The following is a 20,137-nucleotide window of genomic DNA, read 5'->3' on the forward strand; positions in this document are numbered from 1 at the left end:
TGCTCACTTTGGCTAGTCTAGTCAGCTGGTGAGCTTCTACCGTTTTTAGTAAAACTCAAAGTACAGCTATATGCAGAGGACAAACGGATACAATAGTGTCTGCCCATGGATTCATCTGTGTAGGGAACAGATAATGTTCTCAGACATTGTTCTCAGATGTTTTCCTCATGCATTATGCAACATGCTTCCCTAATGAAAGCTGGATAAGAGCAACTAAAATTTTGAGTTACCTTCCTCTCCTGAGGGGGAAAAAAAGCACTTACTTTTAGCTAGGAGTGTCTTCCATGGTTTCCTGTCATTGTCTTGCTCATAAATATTTGATACCTTTTATGTGATTATCTCACCAGCCTTAGTTGTGCTAATTGCCAGGTGATGTTCTGACTTTTTGTTCTACCCAGCTTCCTGTTACTGGTAAGAGATGGGCTTGATATACATCTTGCATTTATGCACAGGCATAAACAGAACGCAGTGCTGGTAGCTTCAGAAAGACTGAACTGACCAAGCTGCTGTTGGTGATTAATAGCCAGTGGTGGTTCTTGTCTTCTTTCCCCGCTAATGCGGTCTGGCTTCCTTGGAGCATGCAGCTGTCCTAGCCTAACTGTACTCCCTCGCTGAAAATGGCTGATGTATCACTGAAGTGGGCCAGATGGTCCCAGAGAAACGTTCTGCATGTCCAGTACTTGATTGGGTTGGCAACTTCAGATACAGTCCAAAAAGCCAAATCCTTGTCTTCTCCTTTAGCTGTTGCCCGAGGCTTTAAGTACACTGTTGCCTTTGCTATTCCCCAGCCAAGGAGCAAGTGAATAGTCTGGAGGGGGGCAATGACTGGAAGGAGGGGAGACAGGGAGGAAGGACCCTGAAAAGCTGCTGAAAGGGCCATGTAAATAGGTATGACTCTAATGAGAGGCTTTTACTAATGAGGTTACTACAGGTGAGAAGAAAAACTACTCTTTCCTTTTCTTTAAGAAGGAGAAGGGTTTTTATTAGCTGAAGTGATAGCTGAATTATTTTTTAACCATTTAATTTGAGAGGTGAAATACTTTCATTAAACCTGTTCAGAGGCAAGGACAAGCAAGTTGAAAAAGTCTTCAATATGTGCAAAAATTAATGGATCTCATGACCTATAACTTCCATCTCCAGCAAGAACAGTACTTGAGTTCTACTGTATCGTTAGATTAGGATTTCACTTGAGAAATTGTGCTTTGAAACCTGGTATGAAAGGTTCAAGTCCAAGAACTGGGTGGTTGGTGGTTTTAAGTGCTGAAATACAGGATGATGCAGAATTCCTCGTTTTTGCTGAATTGTACTAGAAAGTACCAGCAAAAGCCACAGCTGTCTCATTGTGCAGGGGTATACACAAGCACTTACTGTACACTTACCTTCTGTGAATCCAATGCGGAGCAGTTTGAAAGTGCAAACATATATTTCACAGATTACCATGGGGATCACTTTAATCAGCTTTGAGACCTGCTAATGCTGTAGAGATCTTTGAAGGACTACTGCTGTTTTCATCTTCATGCAGCCAGTGCAAGAAGGAATGAACATCATGTCTCTGTGTCATCGCTGGAAGAGATGCTTCTCTCTAGGTAACTGTACAATGGGCAGCTGCTTTTGTTGTGCATTACAGTGAACTGTGGGTGGACAGAATTAAGAACAACAGCTTTAGGAATGCTTTGGAGCAGAAGGCCAGTATGTATTCAGTAAATCTAGAAAGATTAGAAAATCTAGTGTTGGCTAGAAGCCAGTGTTATAGGCCCCTGGGCTTTTAGTAGAAGAATACAGATAGCCTCACATCATGAGCATATAAAAGGGAAAACATTACTTTTTCTTGTTTGAATTGTTCTTTTAGAAATTAAGATCAGCTGTGTTTGCAGCTGATAAGCTTGAAGCTGTTAGTAAATTGTTATAGGAACAGATGCATTACAGAAATGAAAAAAGCACTTGTGTGCCAGAATACTAATAGAATTATAATGTGCCAAAGATATTTTTAGCTTCAACCAATATTAATACAGGGAAACAAGCCTCCAAGGTGGGTGGAGATAAGGCTGCAACTGCTGTCTTCTAAGGATTAACTGTGACTGTCACTTGTGCTAAGGAGATTTCTGATGACTGTTCTTGAAATATTCCACTCGTCACCTAACTTTGGATCCACTGTGCTTGACAGTGATGTACATGGCCCACAAATAGGATTACTAGTCATGGTTATCAAAGGTGTATCTAACAAAAGTGTTAGAATTCCAGGATCTTCCTTGAGCAGTGGGATGACTTGGGGGAAGAGATCCTTATGCTTGTCTGAAGTTTAAGAATGCAGTTTAGCTGTCAATTCTGCCATGTCATGTTCACTCTTTCAAACTGCTTTACCAATCAAACTTATGATAAATTCCAGGAACTAAAAATAATGATACTAGAAGAAGGGAGTAGAATTGTCATTGTGCATTGTCAAATGCAATGGCTTCAGTGTTGGCTCTTTTTTCTTCCTTTGTATAGGAAGATTTCTTGAGCTGAAAACTCAGAAGGAACTTCTCAGTAAAGCTGTCCTCATCTTGGAGGCTGGAACTGCATGCAGAATGGATACAATATGTGTTTTCATGTGTTTGCATAGCGGAATCAGCACTTGCACTGTTGCCTTGTATATAAAATGCTTCTAAGTTGTGTTAAATAAGGAGCTATAAATCCAGTGTCCTCCATACTGTCTCAAATGCTGTGTTCAGTGCTTTCTAACATGTACAAAAGTTTTTTTTGAACTTGACTGACAGTTGGTAGGCCATGCTAATCCAGGAGTTAAAAGAAACAAAACAACCAAACAAAACTATGAGGAGAGCACTGAAATGTTGATGTCTGACATCATCAGTAGGTGAGCAGAAACACAGTTCCCCACAGCCTCAAAACTATCTAACCCAAAACAGGGAACAATAGTGCTTGGTGTATGAAGTTCTCGCAGAACTAATGCCTCCATTGCCTCCTTCAAAGCTGCCTTACTGCTGCTTCTTACAGGGCTTGTTAAAGTTGTGTGCTGTTAATCAGAAAAAAATAGATGACCTATTTCTTGTAGGATATACCTTGGTACCCTTATAGTATTTGTCTAGTTGTTGGAAGCCTGGAGCATACGGAATGCATAGGTAGTTTTCAGAGCTGAATCAGAGTGTGAAAAGTGTCACTTGTTTGAACCAGCTCTTAGAAAACCTACTGCCTGTGAAGCGTTTCCATTTGGCCTTCGGGGATTTCAGGGACAGCTGAGGAGGCTTCTCTGGATTACTAGAGCTGCAGTACTTTGTGCCTACTATTTAAAATTCTGGTGTTGAACTGTAGCTGCTGAAGCTGAGTATTCAACTTTATCAGGCTATTAGATCTAATTTATTTGCTGTCTGAAATATTGTTTTTCAGACCCCTACATGTATTACTGAGTCTCATAAATCAGACACAACACTGTATACCAGGAAAAAAACCTGCTTGAAATCCAGGTTACAGTGATAAGCTGCTGGTAAATACACAAACACACAAGTGAGTTTGGAGAACAACTAAGGAAAGGCTGGAATAGGAGCGAAGTTTCTAGAAATGCGGTTTATTCAATGCACTATGGGATATGAAAAACAACAAAACCACTTGGTTTGACTGGTGTCAATCACTTGTGCGCCTAGTGTATTTTTAAATTTAGTCTGGAAGCCAGGGCAGGAAAAGGGACTAACTCCTTTTTACTTACAAGTGATACAGGTTCAGCCTTGGAATTTAGCTGACAGTAATGGCTATGAAGCATGAGGCAGAGTAAGAACAGACATGTTAGTCTCATGCAGTTTTATTAGCTTGGTATTATCTGCAGGAGCTGCATGTTTTCTCACTAAGCAGGTACAAAATGACTTGGGAGGTGGAGAAGAGCCCTTTTAGGCCGAGTGGTATTCCTCTTGTGGTCTCGCCAAGGCTGCATATGGGCGTTCTTAAAGGGAATAGAAACGTAAGGCCATTATTTTGCCATTCAAAGAAGGAAAAAAAATAATGTACTGAGGAGACCTTAACTCAGACCCCGGGTAATCTTAGGCACCTTTGCTCTGCCATACTTGAATATTCTGCCAGCTCATTTTTGCTTTGAATAGTGTGGCTGTCTGTTATTCATACAGAGGGAAGTGGATTTTACAGGGTGGACCTGCCTCTTACCTGTTGCCTCAATATGAGTTCTGTTCTGTCTCTTGAAATACACATACTTGTGTGTGATCATGCACTTGAATGTTCTGGCTGTATAGTTTCTGCTAGACTGTATGCTCTGCTCCTGCAGTAGCATAATGCTGGTTGCTGCTTTTTAGTTCTCTGGTGTCCCTAGTGTTACTGACAAAACGGATTCCTAGCAGAACAGCATAGCAACTTCGCCCAAATTAATTTGGGTATATGTATTAAAATCCAGGCTCCAGCTGTCTCTGCTCACAGCATGCAATTCCATTCACAGTCTGATAAAGGCTGCTCTTCAAAACAAGTTTTGTTTTTTGCCTTGAACTTCATGGAGTTAAGATCTTTGTAGTTTGTAAGTTAACATTATTCAGAAAGACCTTTTTCAATGTTATCAAATGTATCAAATTGGGGAAAAGCACAAGAAAAAAATTACTCAACTTCAAAAGGCATACACTATTCTTGCTCAGGCTTACATTAATGAGGCTGATCACATGGAGTGCTTGTTTTCCTCATTTCTGTAATCTCAACAGTTGCTTTTGTATTGGTCAAGGCTACAAGAAGTCTTTCACGAAAGTGTGTGGTTCTAGTCCCCTACTGTAAGTGAAAGCTACTGATGCTGTGTGCACATAAACAAGGTTGCTCAATCATTTATTAATTACTGATTTACCTATACTATGAATATCTTTGCATTTAATACAATGGTATAGTTCTGTAGCTACATCTCGCTGACATATGTCTTCCTTGGATCAACCAGTATATCCAAGCTTTTCTTTTTGGCTTAGCTGAGCTCCCAATTTGTAGCAGCACTTTGTGCACTGATGCCCGAGTTGCACTGTTAGGTGTCTACACTGTAGAATTTTTAACTTCTATATGTTTCTGAAGACTAATGCATCTCTTCAAGATGAACACTTGTAAGCTGCATGTAGCTCTCCAGTCTTTGAAGTAAGCAAGCCCTAACTAGTGGCCACTCACCTGTCTTGTGGGTTCTTTTTTTACGGATTAAATGAAATTATCACCAAAATGGGTGTCAGTAGGTTGACAAGACATTTTTTTTTTTTCCAGCGTGACAGCTGCTCTCACAGAGAGAAGCTTGATAGAAGCTCTTCCTCCCCAGCAGCTTTTCTTGGAGAACAACTCACTACCTACTCTTACAGGCAACTACTTCGGAGTTTTAAGCAATTTCTGAAATCACTGAGCGTTATTACAGTGGTTAACTTAACTGCTCAATATCCTTATTAGTCTTGTTAATTTTGATAGTCTACCCATCTAGCATAGCTATGAAGAGAAAAGAAGTTACAGACCTGTGTCTACTCAATTTCCTTTGCAATGTCAGGGTTAGCTTGATTGATGACAACTTCTTTCTTGCATCTTGGAATTCAGAAAATAAGCTACCTTTGCTCAGTCCTCTCTTGTCATGCTTCTGAAGCTTTATTTACTTTTAATATGCCTTGTAGGGGCTACTGTCTTCATTTGAGTCTCAATTTCTTTATTACTCTGTATCTGGCACAGAAAAAATCCTGCCTTGAAATCTGATTTTCTGTTGTACATAAGAGCTGTTCTTCCTTGTTGTGCATCTCTAAAACATATGCTCCAAAGGTGTAATGTCTTTTTGTTTTCTGACCTGAACAGAGCTTTAAGCCCCACTGTCCCAAGTCTGACTTGTAGTAGGACTGTTCCATAGCTATCTCAAGTTGCTTGACCTGAACACAAGGTTTGTCCAGTGTAGCTTTGTCTGTCAGCATCAAAATTCAGGTTAACTTTTATGAATAACATATTGTAGAAGAGCTCTAATCTGATGTTGTTTTGCTCACTTGCATCCCAGTAGTTCTGTTGGAACATGTGACTACTTAAAAAAAAAAAAAAACAACCAAAAAAACAAACTGAGGAAACTCCAAAAAAATTACAGGCATTTGGACAATGTACCTTCTAGTTACCGTGTCAGAACTGTGTTCAGTTCCAACTTTTCTGTTACATATATTGCCTTTAGCCTGTAACAAAACCCAGTACCTTCCCTGGGGCTGCATATAATGCTGCTTCTGAGTCTTACTGCACAAACTGGTAACTGGAGGGTCTTGATGTGACTTGACTTGTCATGCAGTTACTGAAATGCTAATGCAGATATTGAACTATACTAATTTGTTGTCAACTTTGTTAGTGTTGCATGGTGGCAAGTATTTAATCCTGTCAGTGTAAAAGGCCTGTTATGGGGTTCCTAATGCCTGGGATGGTGGTGCTGGAGGAATAGCTCTTGCTTCCAGCACCACAAGCACTTCCTGATGATACTCTGAAGACTGTGTACATGTTTTCTCCCGTGTATTGTGTATGTTGTAGCTGGCAACAGTCTTCTGTTACGAGAATTTGCCATGGCCTCCTTGTTACCCTAGACCGAAGCACTGAATGTTAGTATGCCAGTCTAAAAAGACTTTATCTGTTTATGCCTAGCCATCATGTTAGCAGAACTGATGCCATTCACTTTTCAGGTAACTGCCTTCTCTAGCAGCATCTAATCAGGTTAGAAGAGGCTTAGTGCTAGTGAAGTCCTAGGCTAAAATACACAGTACTTAATTCTCTATTCCTTTTTTGTTTGTTTTTTTTTACTCACCATTTGCATTTCTGTGGAAATCTTATACTTCTACTACCACCTGTTAAAGATTGCTTTTAGTAAATGCCCTCTTCAGAAGTTCTGGTTGGCCTCAAACCCCAAGGAACTCTCTTGGGAGAGTTGAGGAAAGGAATCATTTTCCTCTCTGCTTTATAACTGTCTGTTAACACTGATAATATTGCTCATGTTTCCATGATTAAAGTTAATTGAATACCAAACTTCTTAACTGTACCTGCTGAAAGCTCTAAGTGCCTGAAAGATGCATGTTAGTAATGTCCATGGTGCTGTTGACAAAACTTGAGAACAGCTTGAAGTTAAACAGATCTAAAAAGCCCACCTACTCAATAGATTTACTTAGCAATATATTTTTTTTTTAATAATAGCTTCTTTTCTTGATGCAACTTGATCTAATCTTAAGATACAGGGCTAATGTCTTCTAGGCAGGAATGCTGTGCCATGTTTGTTTCTCCTTTTGTGAATCAGAGCCATTGTATTTCCAGCAACCTCAAGCAGAGCAGCTCTTGCACAACTCTTGAGAGAAGGGAGATGTATTTTGCAACTGCAGTCTTAACTTCAAGGTTGTTGCTGTTCTGAAGCCTGGTACTTGTATGCAGATAATCTAAGGACATCTTACTTGGTCCGACATATACTACAAAGAAAGAAGCATGTTTAAAACTGCTCTTGGTAATAGAAGAGCTAGAAAATAGAAGCTTCACTGTGAATTACTCCAGAACTTTCTTTCTTCAGACTTCAGTATGTTAGAACATTCACTACAATCTTAGACTGTTGAACACTATAGGAGTTTTGTAAATTCTAAAGAATAAAACCTTAATGCTGTTCATCAGGGCTTTTTCACATGAACTAGTTGTAAGTCAGGGTCAAGGTATTCCAGTCCTGGTGGGAACAAAGCTTTCCTGAAGGACAGGGTAGCTGAGTTCGTGCCCTTCATCTCTTGTGAGAGCATGCAGTGCTCTGCTTGTTTGAATTCTTTAACTCTATGTACTTCTAGAATCAGTTTCAAGTCCATTTCTGTTGAACAGTGGAGGCAGCTCATGAAATAGTGGAAGAAAGAATGTATTTTGGGTGAAAACAACTTTGCCAAGCTTCAATGTCACTGTTTATGTATCAACTTGTTGACAGTTCTCAACTGCAGAAGTTCTCATTTGCTGTCATCTTTGGTACTTGGTTTGTGACAGTAATCCTGTGAAGAGGACATTATCCCAAGAAAGCAATGGTGACTCATTGAATCTGGAGTGACTTGTTAAGAGCAAACTTTGTATTTCAGTGCAGACAGAAGTTGAACCTTGTCTACTGCTTCTCGAAATATGAGCCTTTATTTCTTAGTGTTCAGTTTTTTAACCCTTTCTTCTAAGGCTGAGCCTGTAACAGTAATGCCACGTGACCAAGTTCTGAGGCTTTTGGTGAAGTGCTGTCTTTCACACTGAGGAAAGCTGTCTTTCAGATGTCTCTTGTTGAAAACTGCCACTTCGTGCGGTTGGAGAGACACAAGAAACTCTGTATGGCTACTTGAACTTTGACTTGTGACTGTCTAAGCTTAGAATTGCTGAGTAGCTGAGAACAGAAACAGCTTCTGGAGACTATAGTCCAACACTGCTCAAGTGGAGTCAGTTTCTTTAGCTCAGTGTCCTTTGTTCTGCCAGATCCTAGTCTTGCAAACATTGTACAAAATCAGCAGGATGATTGTTGGCTCTGACCCTTAGTGTTGTTTTAGGTTCTATACTTGACATAACAAAGTCTATCTGGCGAACTTCTCCATTACAAACCTGCTGTTTCTTGTAGCCTGTGTTTCTCCTGTCTTGGTGAGGTTGCTCTATTATTAGTTGTAATTGATATAAATTGAACTGTTTCAATGTTAATTGCTCTATTATCACATGTTCTTAAAAACAGAACACATGTTAGAGCAATCGAGCACCTTGCCAAGACAGACAGACAGTAGTAACTAGGTGGCTAATCTGCTTAAGAGAAAAGTGATTCAATCTCAGTAAGAGTTATCTTAGGATGCTTGCCAATGGTCAGAAGTCACAAGTGACTCATCTTCAAAAACACTACAGAATTCACAACACTTTATTTACTCAATCATATAGAAGCTATGTTTATTACTGAGCAGATACTAAGGAGGCAGATACACATGGAAGATGCCATCTTTGCAGGCCCAGTGAAGTAAGAGTATGAAATTATAATTCATTGGTAAGCAATGGCATGTGAATTAGTCATGGCATCAAGCCTGGTTTCTCTAAACGATGAGAGAAACCTATAAAATCTCTTCATTTTTGTCAAGCTTTAATCCCATCTTTTTTATTTTTTGAAAATAAACTTGTGAAATAGTGTGAAGTAAAACCCTTTAGGAAATGAATGGGCTTTAAAAGGGAGTTTATAATTCAAGGTGAATTCATGGAACTTGTAAAGCACAGTGGGAAACAGTATTAGACTTCTGCTGCAGGTGTCTCATGTCTCAGACTTGAAGCCAGATGTGAAGCACTTGGTGGTGCTAGGTTAATGGTTGAACTTGATGATTTTAAAGGTCTTTTCTAACCTAAACAATTCTACAGTTGTGTGATATATAGACTTAAGATCAATGTAGTTGGAAGATCCAAAGTAGCTGAGCATACTAAATGAACAGTCTGAGGTACAATGGTCTAGTATTAATATGTTTCTTGAAGCATAGTTTTTTTCCAAAATAAATTGTGTAGCTGTATTGCAGGTCCTTGGGCAAGTAACGGAGAAGATGCAGGTCTTGCGGGAGAGAAATGCTCCCAGAGTGAAAAGTTGGCATGCCCTGAAGTGAAGTCAAGCAATTGGATTCCTCTGGGTACAGAGAAGTAAACACTACTGAGTAAGAGCTGCTCAGACTTCAGTTGTAAGTTCCACCACTCCTGGAGGTGGTCAGATCTGTGCTGTATTTATCCATAGCCTTTCTGAAACAAACAGCAGAGGTGAAGTTGCTGTCACGTAGTGAAGTGATGGTCTGCATGTGGTTGGGTCTCCTTGAGGTGGGTGCCTTCTGAGGGTGGGACCTCTGGGACTGCTGCCCATCAGGAGCAGCTCAGGGCTCCTTAACCTTTTGAAAAGCAGGGAAGGAGAGCACCTACAGCCAGTAGCATAGGTCACTGTGTCTGCAGGCTTCTGGGTATGATCTGCTTAGTAACAGGGGAGGGAGGTGGAAGGCATTCCTGATAGGCAGGATTATTGGATTATCTTCCAAAATGAGGTTTATCCCACTAAGAGTTCAAGCATCAGACTAGAGCCATTTTAAAAATGAAAACTTTTTCAGTACAGTTGCTTCTACACATTGACAATCTGCTTGGAAAGTATTTCAGTGCATCCAAAGAATAAGGCAAATGTTATTGTCCTTGGGGCACCTATCTTGGAGAGAGCAGTCAAGAGCGTAGCGCACTAAGTAAACCTAAGTATCTCTGAACTTTAAGGATTAACTGAGTCAGTACAGCTGCTGAAGTTGCGGCACAGCTTCGTGATACTTTGCAGTGAAGAGAACTAGTTAGCAGGAGGATTGTGAGCATCAGAGCAATGAAAAAGTGAAACAAATGAGGTCTTTGATAACACAACAGTTTTTACAGTATGTTTGTTCTAGAATAATTGCACTTGTGTTCCGGAGCTTGACTAGGAAAACAGATGAAAGCTGCTTCCTTGCACTTAATGCTCTTAAGAGTACTGTTGTTTGATCTTCTGTGCAGTTACACAACATGAAATCAATGGGAAAGAACAGTGAATGTCCCGTAGCACTCCTAGCTCTCCCTTTCTAAAGGGGAAAATACCCACTCAGCAAGGTTGAATGGTCCTCTGTGTTGTGGCAAGCTGCAGGCTGAGTAGCCTAATATAGTATTATAATGGCATAGTCTTGCATAATGTATAGTCTCAGTTATCTGACTTGCTAAATTTATGTCCTTTTTAACAAATATAGCCAGTTGGCGTATTCTTACTGTCTGAATTAGTGTCAACTGAAATGAAAGAAAATCAATTCATTACCTCACACTTAGAGGTTCAGCTTAACGTCTCCAAAGTACGGTTTCACGATGTGCAACACTAGCCTTGGGCAAGAGACAGTGCTGCCGAAAGCACATTGGTTTGTTCATGACACTGGCTTTATTGGCCGGCTGCTAGCCCTGCCGGGTCTGTGTGCTGTAGGGGATGTAACAGTGGGATATGCTGCCCTCCAGTGGCTAACGGCTGGAGCGTGCAGAGCCCGTTTGCCCTGGCAATAAAGAATCGGTCACCGGGAAAGTCTGGGATGGGAGCAGGATGCTAGCTTAGAGCAATATTCTACTCAAAAAAAACACAAGGAGTGGTAACGCGTGAAAACTTACAACCTTAACGTAGTGAATACTTGTTAGGGCTGCAGTTTTCCCCTCAAGCTGTAGTTAGAAAGGATGTGATTTCAGGGGCTGCCCTGTGTGTGTTGAACGAGTCCATTTTAGCTGCTGTCTGGTTGGATCGCAGTGGGTTGTAGCGTCCTCTTGGCTTTGTACAGCAGTCAGAAATGGCTGCTGGATGTGGCTGTACAGCAATTGCTTCTCGGTGTTATCTTTGGATGGACTTTGCAGATAACCCTAAAATAACACCTTTACTAGACTGTTAGGGAATGAGTTCTCTTGTTCTAAGCCACCTGTGCCAGCTTGTGAATCTATGGCTCGTTTTACAAATATGTTTACAGCTGAAGATACGTACAGCGTTTCCATGGCTCAGAATGGAAGGGGAAAGCAATACATCTCTGGGACAGCTTCGGTAGTGTTTTGGAGGCTTGGCAGGATGAAATGGCCAGCGCCTTTCCCTTGTATTTTGGTAATGCAAAGCTAAACGGTGCTTCATAGGACTCGACTCACTCCAGACCAGCTGGAGCTGAAACTCACAGTCGCAGGCTTCAGCTTTGCAGCTGTAGGTGTAGAGCAAGAAGTCGCTTGTGCTTTTCAGTCCGAAACGGCCTTCCCAGTCTAACGCGGAGTCCTGGGGAGCAGCCGCCCTGCGGCCAGCCCCGCCGCGGCCGCGCCGTGCGGAATGCCCGCGGGTCACGGCCACAGGCAGGCGCGGCTGGCGCTGGCCGTGCTGCGGGGGCCCGGGCGGGGACGCGTGGGGCTGCTGGCAGGGCCGGGCCGGGCGGTCAGCACCGGGGAGCTGCGGGGGCGCCGCTGCCCGCCCGCCTTCACCCCGCGGGGCGGCGCGGGGCTGGCCGGGCACGGGCGGGCGCGCCGGGGGCGGGGCCTGCGCCCCTCCTCGCGACCCGGGGGCGGGGCTGGGGGCGCGGGACCTGGCGCTGTCCCCGCCGTCAGCTGGCTCCGGGCGGGCCCCGCCGCCCCTCCCCGGCCATCCGTTATTTACGGGCCTCCGCTGAGGTAAGCGCTGGGGCTGCCTTCGCAGCCGCCGCTCGCCGCCCGCCCCCGGCCCTTCCCCGCGGCGCGGCGGGAGCTGCCGGCCCGGCCGCGGCGGTGCGGCCCCTCGCTGACCGGCTGCCCTCTGCGCTCTCCCCGCAGGGCCTGTCTGTTCCCCCTCGGGCTACAAGAAGGCGGATGATGAGATGTCCGGAGCCACGTCCTCGGCGGATCTGGACGAGGCACCAGCCCGCACCATTTACTTGAACCAGCCCCAGCAGAGCAAGTTCCGCGACAACTGGGTCAGGTAGGGAGCAGCCCCCGCTGTCCCCTCGCCGGTGCCGGCCGCAGCCGCGGGCAGGCAGGGCTTCGGTCCCGCTCCTGCCGCCCGCCCCCGGCCGGGGCCGGCTGGCGGCTGCGGTGGGCCCGGGGTCTGGCTGGCGGTACGGGGTGGGAGGAGAGGTGGGGAGGGGGCACCCAGCGGCAGCAACAGCAGGGGCTAAGCTGCTTCCATCAACAGCACGGAGGGCAGGGAGCTTGTTGAGTTTCACAGGTGAGGTGCACCAAAAGGGCATGGCCTCAGCAGGGCCACTGAACCTGGGAGTAACAGGACTTAATCTAGTACTCCTGGGCTAACCCGTGAAAGTGTAATGGTAGATTGTATCCACATCACATGCGTAGACTCCATGGAGCGCTCTCTTAAAAAGTAGCATCCAGTTGTAAGAAGAACAGACATGAAGAAAGAATGGAATGGGAAGGGAGAAAAGAAAAAGTCATTCTAACAGGGCAAGAAGAACTATAGAGTTTACAAAACTGCATCCCCATGCATACAAGGCTATGGGCCACTTGCATTTTTTTAGTAGAAGACCAGAAGGAATTTTCTTCGGCATTTGGAGCCTGTCGTTGTAGGGGTGTGTGTTTAAGACTTTTATCGGCGTGATTAATGCCGTGTTATTGCAGTTTGAAACATGGAGTATGAGGATGCTTAACATAAGCAAGTTGTGGTGGTGCTTGCCACACTCGCCTGGGGTTAGCTAGGTGAACAGATGACTCCTGTCATGACTAAGGAAGAGTGCTATTTAGCAGGCTTCTGTTTGGTACTGCAGATGTTTGGGTTATTGTTCAAAGAGCAGCTCACACAATGAGTGCCTTTATGAAAAGGGGAATTTTATATCCTGCTGAAATGATTTCCATTAGCTGGTTTATTGTGTGGATTATCAAGGGCAATTCTAAGAACATCCTCTGGAAGGATGTTGGTGTTCTGGATAGTGCAGCAACTTACTTATACAGGATTTTGTCTTCAGCTTTGGCTTATTACATACTAGTCTGGGGAGGTTTATGGTTTAGGAGCTGTTCATGTGTCAGATATCCTTAGTGTCTTGTTTTTTTATGTGGGCAGCAGCACTGGATGTTTTCTCACTTCATTTTTCCTTGACTAATTATGAATTGTTTGTGTTCTGTGGATAGACTACTGTGCTTTTCCTGCTTCACAGAAAGAGAAAGCATGGAATGGAGGGTTAGCAGAATCTGTACCTTCGATTCTTCTGAAGGGATTTTGTTCTGATCTGGCTTAATGTTATGAAAAAGCAGTGCATGACTCTGCTACCAATACCTTGTTCTCAATAGTGCTATTACCAACATCTGAGAGCTGTTGTGTCCAACTTGCTGTCTGGAAGCCATCCCCTGGTAGCTGTAAAAGTTTTTTCTGTAGCTTTTTGTAGCTTTGCCTCCTGACAAGGGCAACTTGACCCATAAGGAATATTAGTGTATGAGGGACTGGAAAAAATGCAGGCACTATAGTGGAGAGTAGAATGTTTGCATTACGTGAATAAGGATCTTAGCTCTTTAGTGTTACCTTGAAATTAAGTTCACTTTATAATAACTTGCTGCTGCTTACTAAGAAGGCTTTCATCTCTGACTTTTTGAAAGGGTGACAGACTTTGGCTCTAATCTGTCCCTCTTCTGGATTAGCCTTCTTCCCTCAGCCTAGTGGGAATGAAGGCAAAGATGACTTGAGCTTGTAATATTGCAAGGGTACCTTGTGTGGAGTTATGACTGGTGGTTTTATTTACTCACTTGCTGACATATACTGGAATTTCTCGTGAGGAAATGCAGTTCTGTATTGCTCTTGGACTTCCTTACTGTGTTCAGCTTCTGGATTTGAGTGCCATTGGATTTGAAGATATATTGTGTACATAGGAAGCATCAGTGTACCACAGTGAAAGGCACTGTGTAAGTGGGTAAACACCTGTGTGTAAGTGGGTAAACACCTGTATGTAAGGGCATATGGAAAATGAAACTGAAGGAGATAACAAAGCAGATGGTAAATCATGTGATCTCTCTCTGTCACCTTCTTGACAGTCCTCAAGGATTCTCCAAACAACAGTGGGAATCTGAATGTTCATAGTATTTTTTATAAATTGAAGGGTAGCATGGAATACCTTGCTCAAAATGAAGCAGATTACAGCAAGAAATGGGGATACAGAGAATGGGGGAAGGTAGGTCAGTGGTATGGGTTTTTAAGATGTTCTGAGCATTCTGAGCTTTAACTTTCTGGGGAGAGAGCACTATTAAAAGTGAATTCTCATGTTTGTGGGAGCAAAAGGAAAAACTGGTAAATACTGATGTTACTGATTTTAGACAGGTGAAGCCAAATGGATGATCGTTCCCTCACACTGCTTCTAAAGCTTGTGTAGTGCTACTGCAAAAGCTAAGTGGATGGCACTAGTGCTTTAAAAAGGCTTAGAGTGTGAGACTGTAGAAGGAAGAACTGTTTCTTCTTTCCCCATGCTTTCTGGTGTAAATAAGTGCGATTATGCGAACTTGTAGAGTAAAATTTTTTTTGTGTAGTGCTATAAAGCTTAGTGTTGTAGGCTGGATTAAGTTTGGTCCTCTACATATGTGTATATATGACTGTCACTATTCATTATTATACTGCAGCAGCAGTGATTCTGTAGGAACATATCTCTATCTGCATTAGAAGCTATTTTGATCCCTACTATGTTCAGTTTGAAAACCTTGTAACTCTGGACCTTTTATTAAAAGCTAAATCATGTTTTATTTTCAGCTGAAGCATTTTAGAAACTTCAAAACATGGGGGGGGGACACGGATGACAAAAGGGGAAAAAAAAAATATCTTTAGTTTGTCCAATGCAGCCAGCTGCTGTTATGGTATAAGCATGTGTTTTTTGAAACTAATTAGTACCTGTTTTGACTTGTTTAAGGTATGTAACTTAAATATGTGTCTGTTTAGTATGAGTGTTTCTGTACTGTAAGTTCAGTAAGAAACGGATCGTCTAGGTCCTGAAAACTTCCAGCCACTCTGTACCCAGCTCTCTGCCACCTAAAGGCAGTAGTTATGAACTACTGATGCATTCTGCATCTGGGGACTGAGGTCTACTAACAGCCATTGTAAATTTAAGATGTCTACAGCTACAGATGGTGTGAGGCAGTAGTCAGCCTTCTACAGAGACCCCAGCCAGCATTTCCCCCCCCCTCTTTTCTTCCAATTTACTGTGATAAAAGGCTTTCTTTGCACTTCCTTAAAACACCGGCTTTTACTTCTAGTTCAGGTGTGAAACGCAAAATGGTAGTGGATCATTAATGTTTCTAACCTCTAACTCTTCTGCTGTTGGCTTGATTCAGTGTGAGTGAGTATGGTCGTTTGTACACTCATCATGTAGCAGACAGCACAGTGTGAAAGTAACTGTTTGGCAGAAATGTCAGCTTGTCTGGTGGCTTTGACTTAGAAGTGTTTTTTTGCTATCTGAGTTTGCCTGATTGCTTAAGCCATAGCTCTTTTTTACCAAGTTAGGTTCATGTGATTACCTGGATGGTGAGGAAGGTGACTTGGAAGCTTTTGTTTTACTGTTTATTTTTTATTGGGTCTGGCTGAGATGAAGTTAACTTTTCCCCCACAGCAGCCCTCATAGTGCTGTGCTTTGTGTTGGTAGCTAGGAAGGCACTGGTAACACACCAGTGTTTTGGCAGCTGCTGAGCAGTGCTGCACAGCATCGAGGCTGTCTCTCTCTGACATTCCCTCCCTCACCAGTATCCTGGGGGTGGGCGAGATCTTGACAGGGGGCAGAGCCAGGACAGCTGACCCAAATGACCAAAGGAATATTCCGTACAATATGAGGTCTGCTCAGCAATAAAAGCTTAAGAGAAAGGAGGAGGGGGTGGAGTGTGGAGTGGGCATTTGTTATTCTTAATGTTTTCCAGAGCAACCACTATAGGTACTGAATCCCTACTTCCCAGGAAGTTACTGGATGTTGCCTGCTGTTGGGAAGTAGATAATAAGTCTTTTTTTTTTTTCCTTCTACACGCAGCCTTTGCTTTTGCTTTGTTAACCTGCATTTATCTTGACCCGTGAGGGTTTTTAAAATCTTACTTACCCTGAGTAGTACAGTGGCTTGGTGGGCACCTGGTATCCAGCCAAGGTCAACCCCCAATAAGTTACAAACCAAACTTGCCTATTCCCTTGTAAAAACACAGGGAAATAGGTGGGGTGTGATGATAGGGTTTGAATGCTGTGTTGATACTTCTGAGATAGCTAAACTAATGGCATGAACACTTTTCCAAATACATGCTCAGGTAAAGCTGGCTTACTTTGCTTAAAGTGAGAATGTTCTACAGATACTGGTTTTGTGTGAATTAAATTCCTTGATGTTTCTTATTAATACAGGAACCTACTCTGACACTAGTGGCTTATACTGAATGTATAGCAACACTATGCTGAAACTTTCTTCCAGTGCATGCGGTAAAAATCACTAGTTAAGTGATATGAGCCCCTTAGTTGTTTCATGTGTTAATGCAAAAGTAGTTGAAACTTCTGGTTTCTTGATCCAGGATACACCAAAGCACCTAAATAATTTGAATGACATTTGTAACTGTCTCCAAATTTTCCAAGTATGTGGCAGTTGCTGTTGTAACTGTTGCTCTACATAATACTCGTTATATTAAATGACTGTTATTGCATCTTTGTGCAAGTCTGAATCAAGACTCCAACTTCAGTTCTGGTATGTGGATTAAGTGGGAGGTTGGGCCAGAGCAGCGTTAGGAAGGGCAAAATTCTACCGGTATGCTTTTAATTGATTTTGAATTCAGAAGTCTTGTTGAAAAGCTGCTAATTGGAACAGAATTTGGTGGCTTGATTTACCAAAAGATCCCAACTTTTTTGGGAGGTCCCAAAAGTTGTGTTTTGATATCCTTAGTTCAGAGACTTCTGTACAGGCAGAAAGATAATAAGCAAAAAAACCTTCAGCGTTCCAATTGAAAACTGTACAGGATCTTAAAACTCAAGTAGACTGGTGAGAACTGATTTACTGTTTTGTAAGGCAGAAGCCCCACCACTAGGAATTAACACTGAAGACTGTAATGAGGCTTCCAGTAGTACCTCAAGTCCTTTGTTAAACAGGCTGTTATTTATCTGTAGTCCCAGACTGTCCCATCAGTGTCTGCAGGATGCTTGCTGGTGACAAAATTGTAGTCACAGTCTGAATTCTACTTTAATTTCAGAAGTATGTTGCATTACATGAAGCAAAGGGCATTGCTTTCTTGGCTTGTAAACAGGTACTGTAGAAGCCACTTGTGTTTTAGAGGTGTTAATGCTTTTTGAATGTGTGGGGAGGTTCTCACTGGGACTTAATGAGTCCCTGCTGCTGAAACAGGAGTTGCTGGTGTCACTACCCAGTTATTGACTGTTGTACATGAATATCCCAACTAGTGTTCACTAGGATCTGCAGTTGCAAGTGTGAATGGTAGTCTGCTATATGCAGGTGCATTTATCTGTAGTAAACAAATTTAGACCAACATTCCTCTTGTACTTAAATGTACCTTTGCTCTTTAGGTAAGACTGCCCCTACGTGTGTTCTATTTATTTTTGGTAGGGTTCAGACACTGTGGCCACTTGTACTAGTGTTTGTATTGCATTTGGAAGTATTTTTATTATGTGAGCAGATTACTTGCCTGACTGAAGAAAAGCACTTGGAATTCTTCAAAGAAGGGATGTAGTATTATATTCTGGATGGTGCAAGTCTAATCATGTATTACACTAATCCTTTTAACTCTCTTCAGTTCTAGGCAGATACTCTTATTAACTGAAAAGAAATACTCAGATGTTACATACTTCTTGTAAATAAGCAAAACCTGATTTTTTCCCACAGAATGCCACTGTTGCTGATACTGTAACCTATTAAAATGAAAAAGGCTTGGCTACAGCTATAGAAGAATTATTTTAGGTGTTAAAAATCACTGAAAGTAAGTGGTATTGTATGTTTGGTGTTGATATGTTTCCAGATTGTGCCAATGTATCTGAAGTTGCTGCATCTTTGGTCTTATGCCTAGAGCCAGAGCCCCTGGACAGTTAAATTGTTGTTTTGCCTAGGTGAAAAGGTTTGGATAAAAAAAACCCAGCAATGTGAGAGTTCTAGTGCCCTTCTACTTGTTGCATGCTGAGCTCTCTGGCGTGCTGCAGGTGTGTGTGTGTTTTTTTGTTTGTTTTTTTTTTTTAAATAGTGATGGGTTTCATATACCACCAGTAGCAACAGAGCAGGGGAATTAGACTGGATCTTTTTCCTGTTGTGGTGTGTGGGTTGGTTTTTTTTTTTAGATCAAGTCACTATCGGACACTGGAGCCAATGTTTAAATGCAGTTTGACTTCATGCAAACAAAGCTACTTTCCCCCATATTTGTTGAATAAATATTGACCTATATTCAGTAGTGTGTATTCCTTTCTGACTCTGCATTTCTACTTATTTGTCCACTGTTGGTGATCCCTGTCCAGAGAAATAAGTGAACAGGAAGAGACTAAATATTTTTGGTGATTTTTTGTGTAGTTTGGAATCAAAGCAGGTGTCTTTACAGAACTTAGAGGTGGCATGTACAATAAGTCACACTTTCTGATGTCTCTTGCTGTTGAGTTGTGTGTGTGGCCTTCTGCTCAGTGCTACAGACCTCACCTGTCCAACTACTGGTGGCCTGTAGGAAAGGTTAGCGTAAGAAATTGTCTTAAGTTGACCTTAGTAAGCTCAGGATCTGTAATAACTGCTTTCAATTTGTTTTCTGTGGACAGTGAAGATATTAGGTCAGTTGAGAGAGAAATGTAAATATAAGTTTCTTCTACTATCCCCCTGCTTGTCACTAGAACAATAGCTGCTGAAGTTGAGTGACACTTGGAATTAAATAATGGCTTTGAAGCTGAACTTAGCTAGCTGTCTAAGAGCCTGAGTGCTAACTTAGGTGACATTTTTTGGTATTTTTTCAGCCATCTTCATATCAATGCTATGTATTTATTTTGAAGCCTATTTTGGGTTTGCACAGTAACTAAATATTGTACTAAACTTCCTTTATTAGACAGTAGTATTTCTAGGTTAACTGTTCCAGTCAGATCTATTGTGAGTTGTACTTGCCAGCAGGGCTACTGAAAAACAAGGGCATGTTTCTATAACAATGACCTGACAACAGCAGAGAATGCTGAAACAATATCATGCCTACAGAGCTTTGTGCTGTTTATAAACAGTCTTTGTCGAATGTATTTGTTACTGAAAAGTAGCCAGGAGTCTGTTCCCCTTTCTGTAGAGATTGCATGAATAGAGAACAAATGGAAAGGCCTCCAGGGTGCAGGATTTGGAAGCAGAAATGCTATCACTTCTATTAAATGTGACCATGAGGTCTTGTTTTTAGGTTAATCTGAGCGTAAGCAGTTGTGTTAATGTCTGCTCTGTGTTAAGACTGCCATGAGCACTACTGTAGGAGGTCTTTGTAGTGGAAGTAATACTTGCTCCGGCAACATCAATTACACTATGTTTGCGGTCTTTCACTTCCTATGTATGGCAGAAGTGGGGCAATTTGGCATAAGAAAATGTAGGTTAGAAATTGTGAAAAATCCTTACACAGTCAGGAGTCAATCTTACTGACTAGAGGGTAGTGAGACTGTTATGTTTCTGTGGACAATACTTCATAATGCTTTCTCATGTACTTTTGTCGTAACAATGGTCTATAGAAAGATAACAACCAAACTGAAGCACTTGAAGAT

The 20,137-nt window shown here is 42.2% G+C and overlaps 1 protein-coding gene across 4 annotated transcripts in view; it reads left to right on the top strand.

Moving 5' to 3' along the window:
* ATP8A2 (ATPase phospholipid transporting 8A2) overlaps window positions 1-20,137 on the top strand; it is a 347,387-nt gene that overhangs the window by 29,624 nt on the left and 297,626 nt on the right. For 2 of the 4 annotated variants that reach the window (XR_005826448.1, XM_040584302.1), the window contains exon 2: window positions 12,265-12,409. Coding sequence is in view for 3 of the 4 variants with exons in the window: in XM_040584302.1 (XP_040440236.1) it covers window positions 12,265-12,409 (145 nt within the window). In the remaining variant the exon portion in view is untranslated. Of the gene's footprint in view, window positions 1-1,440; window positions 1,587-12,014; window positions 12,127-12,264; window positions 12,410-20,137 lie in introns of those variants that run through there. The other 2 variants (XM_040584303.1, XM_040584304.1) reach the window with 2 other exon arrangements.

This window comes from Falco naumanni, chromosome 2, assembly GCF_017639655.2.
Source record: "Falco naumanni isolate bFalNau1 chromosome 2, bFalNau1.pat, whole genome shotgun sequence".
NCBI classification, from domain to species: Eukaryota; Metazoa; Chordata; class Aves; order Falconiformes; family Falconidae; genus Falco; species Falco naumanni.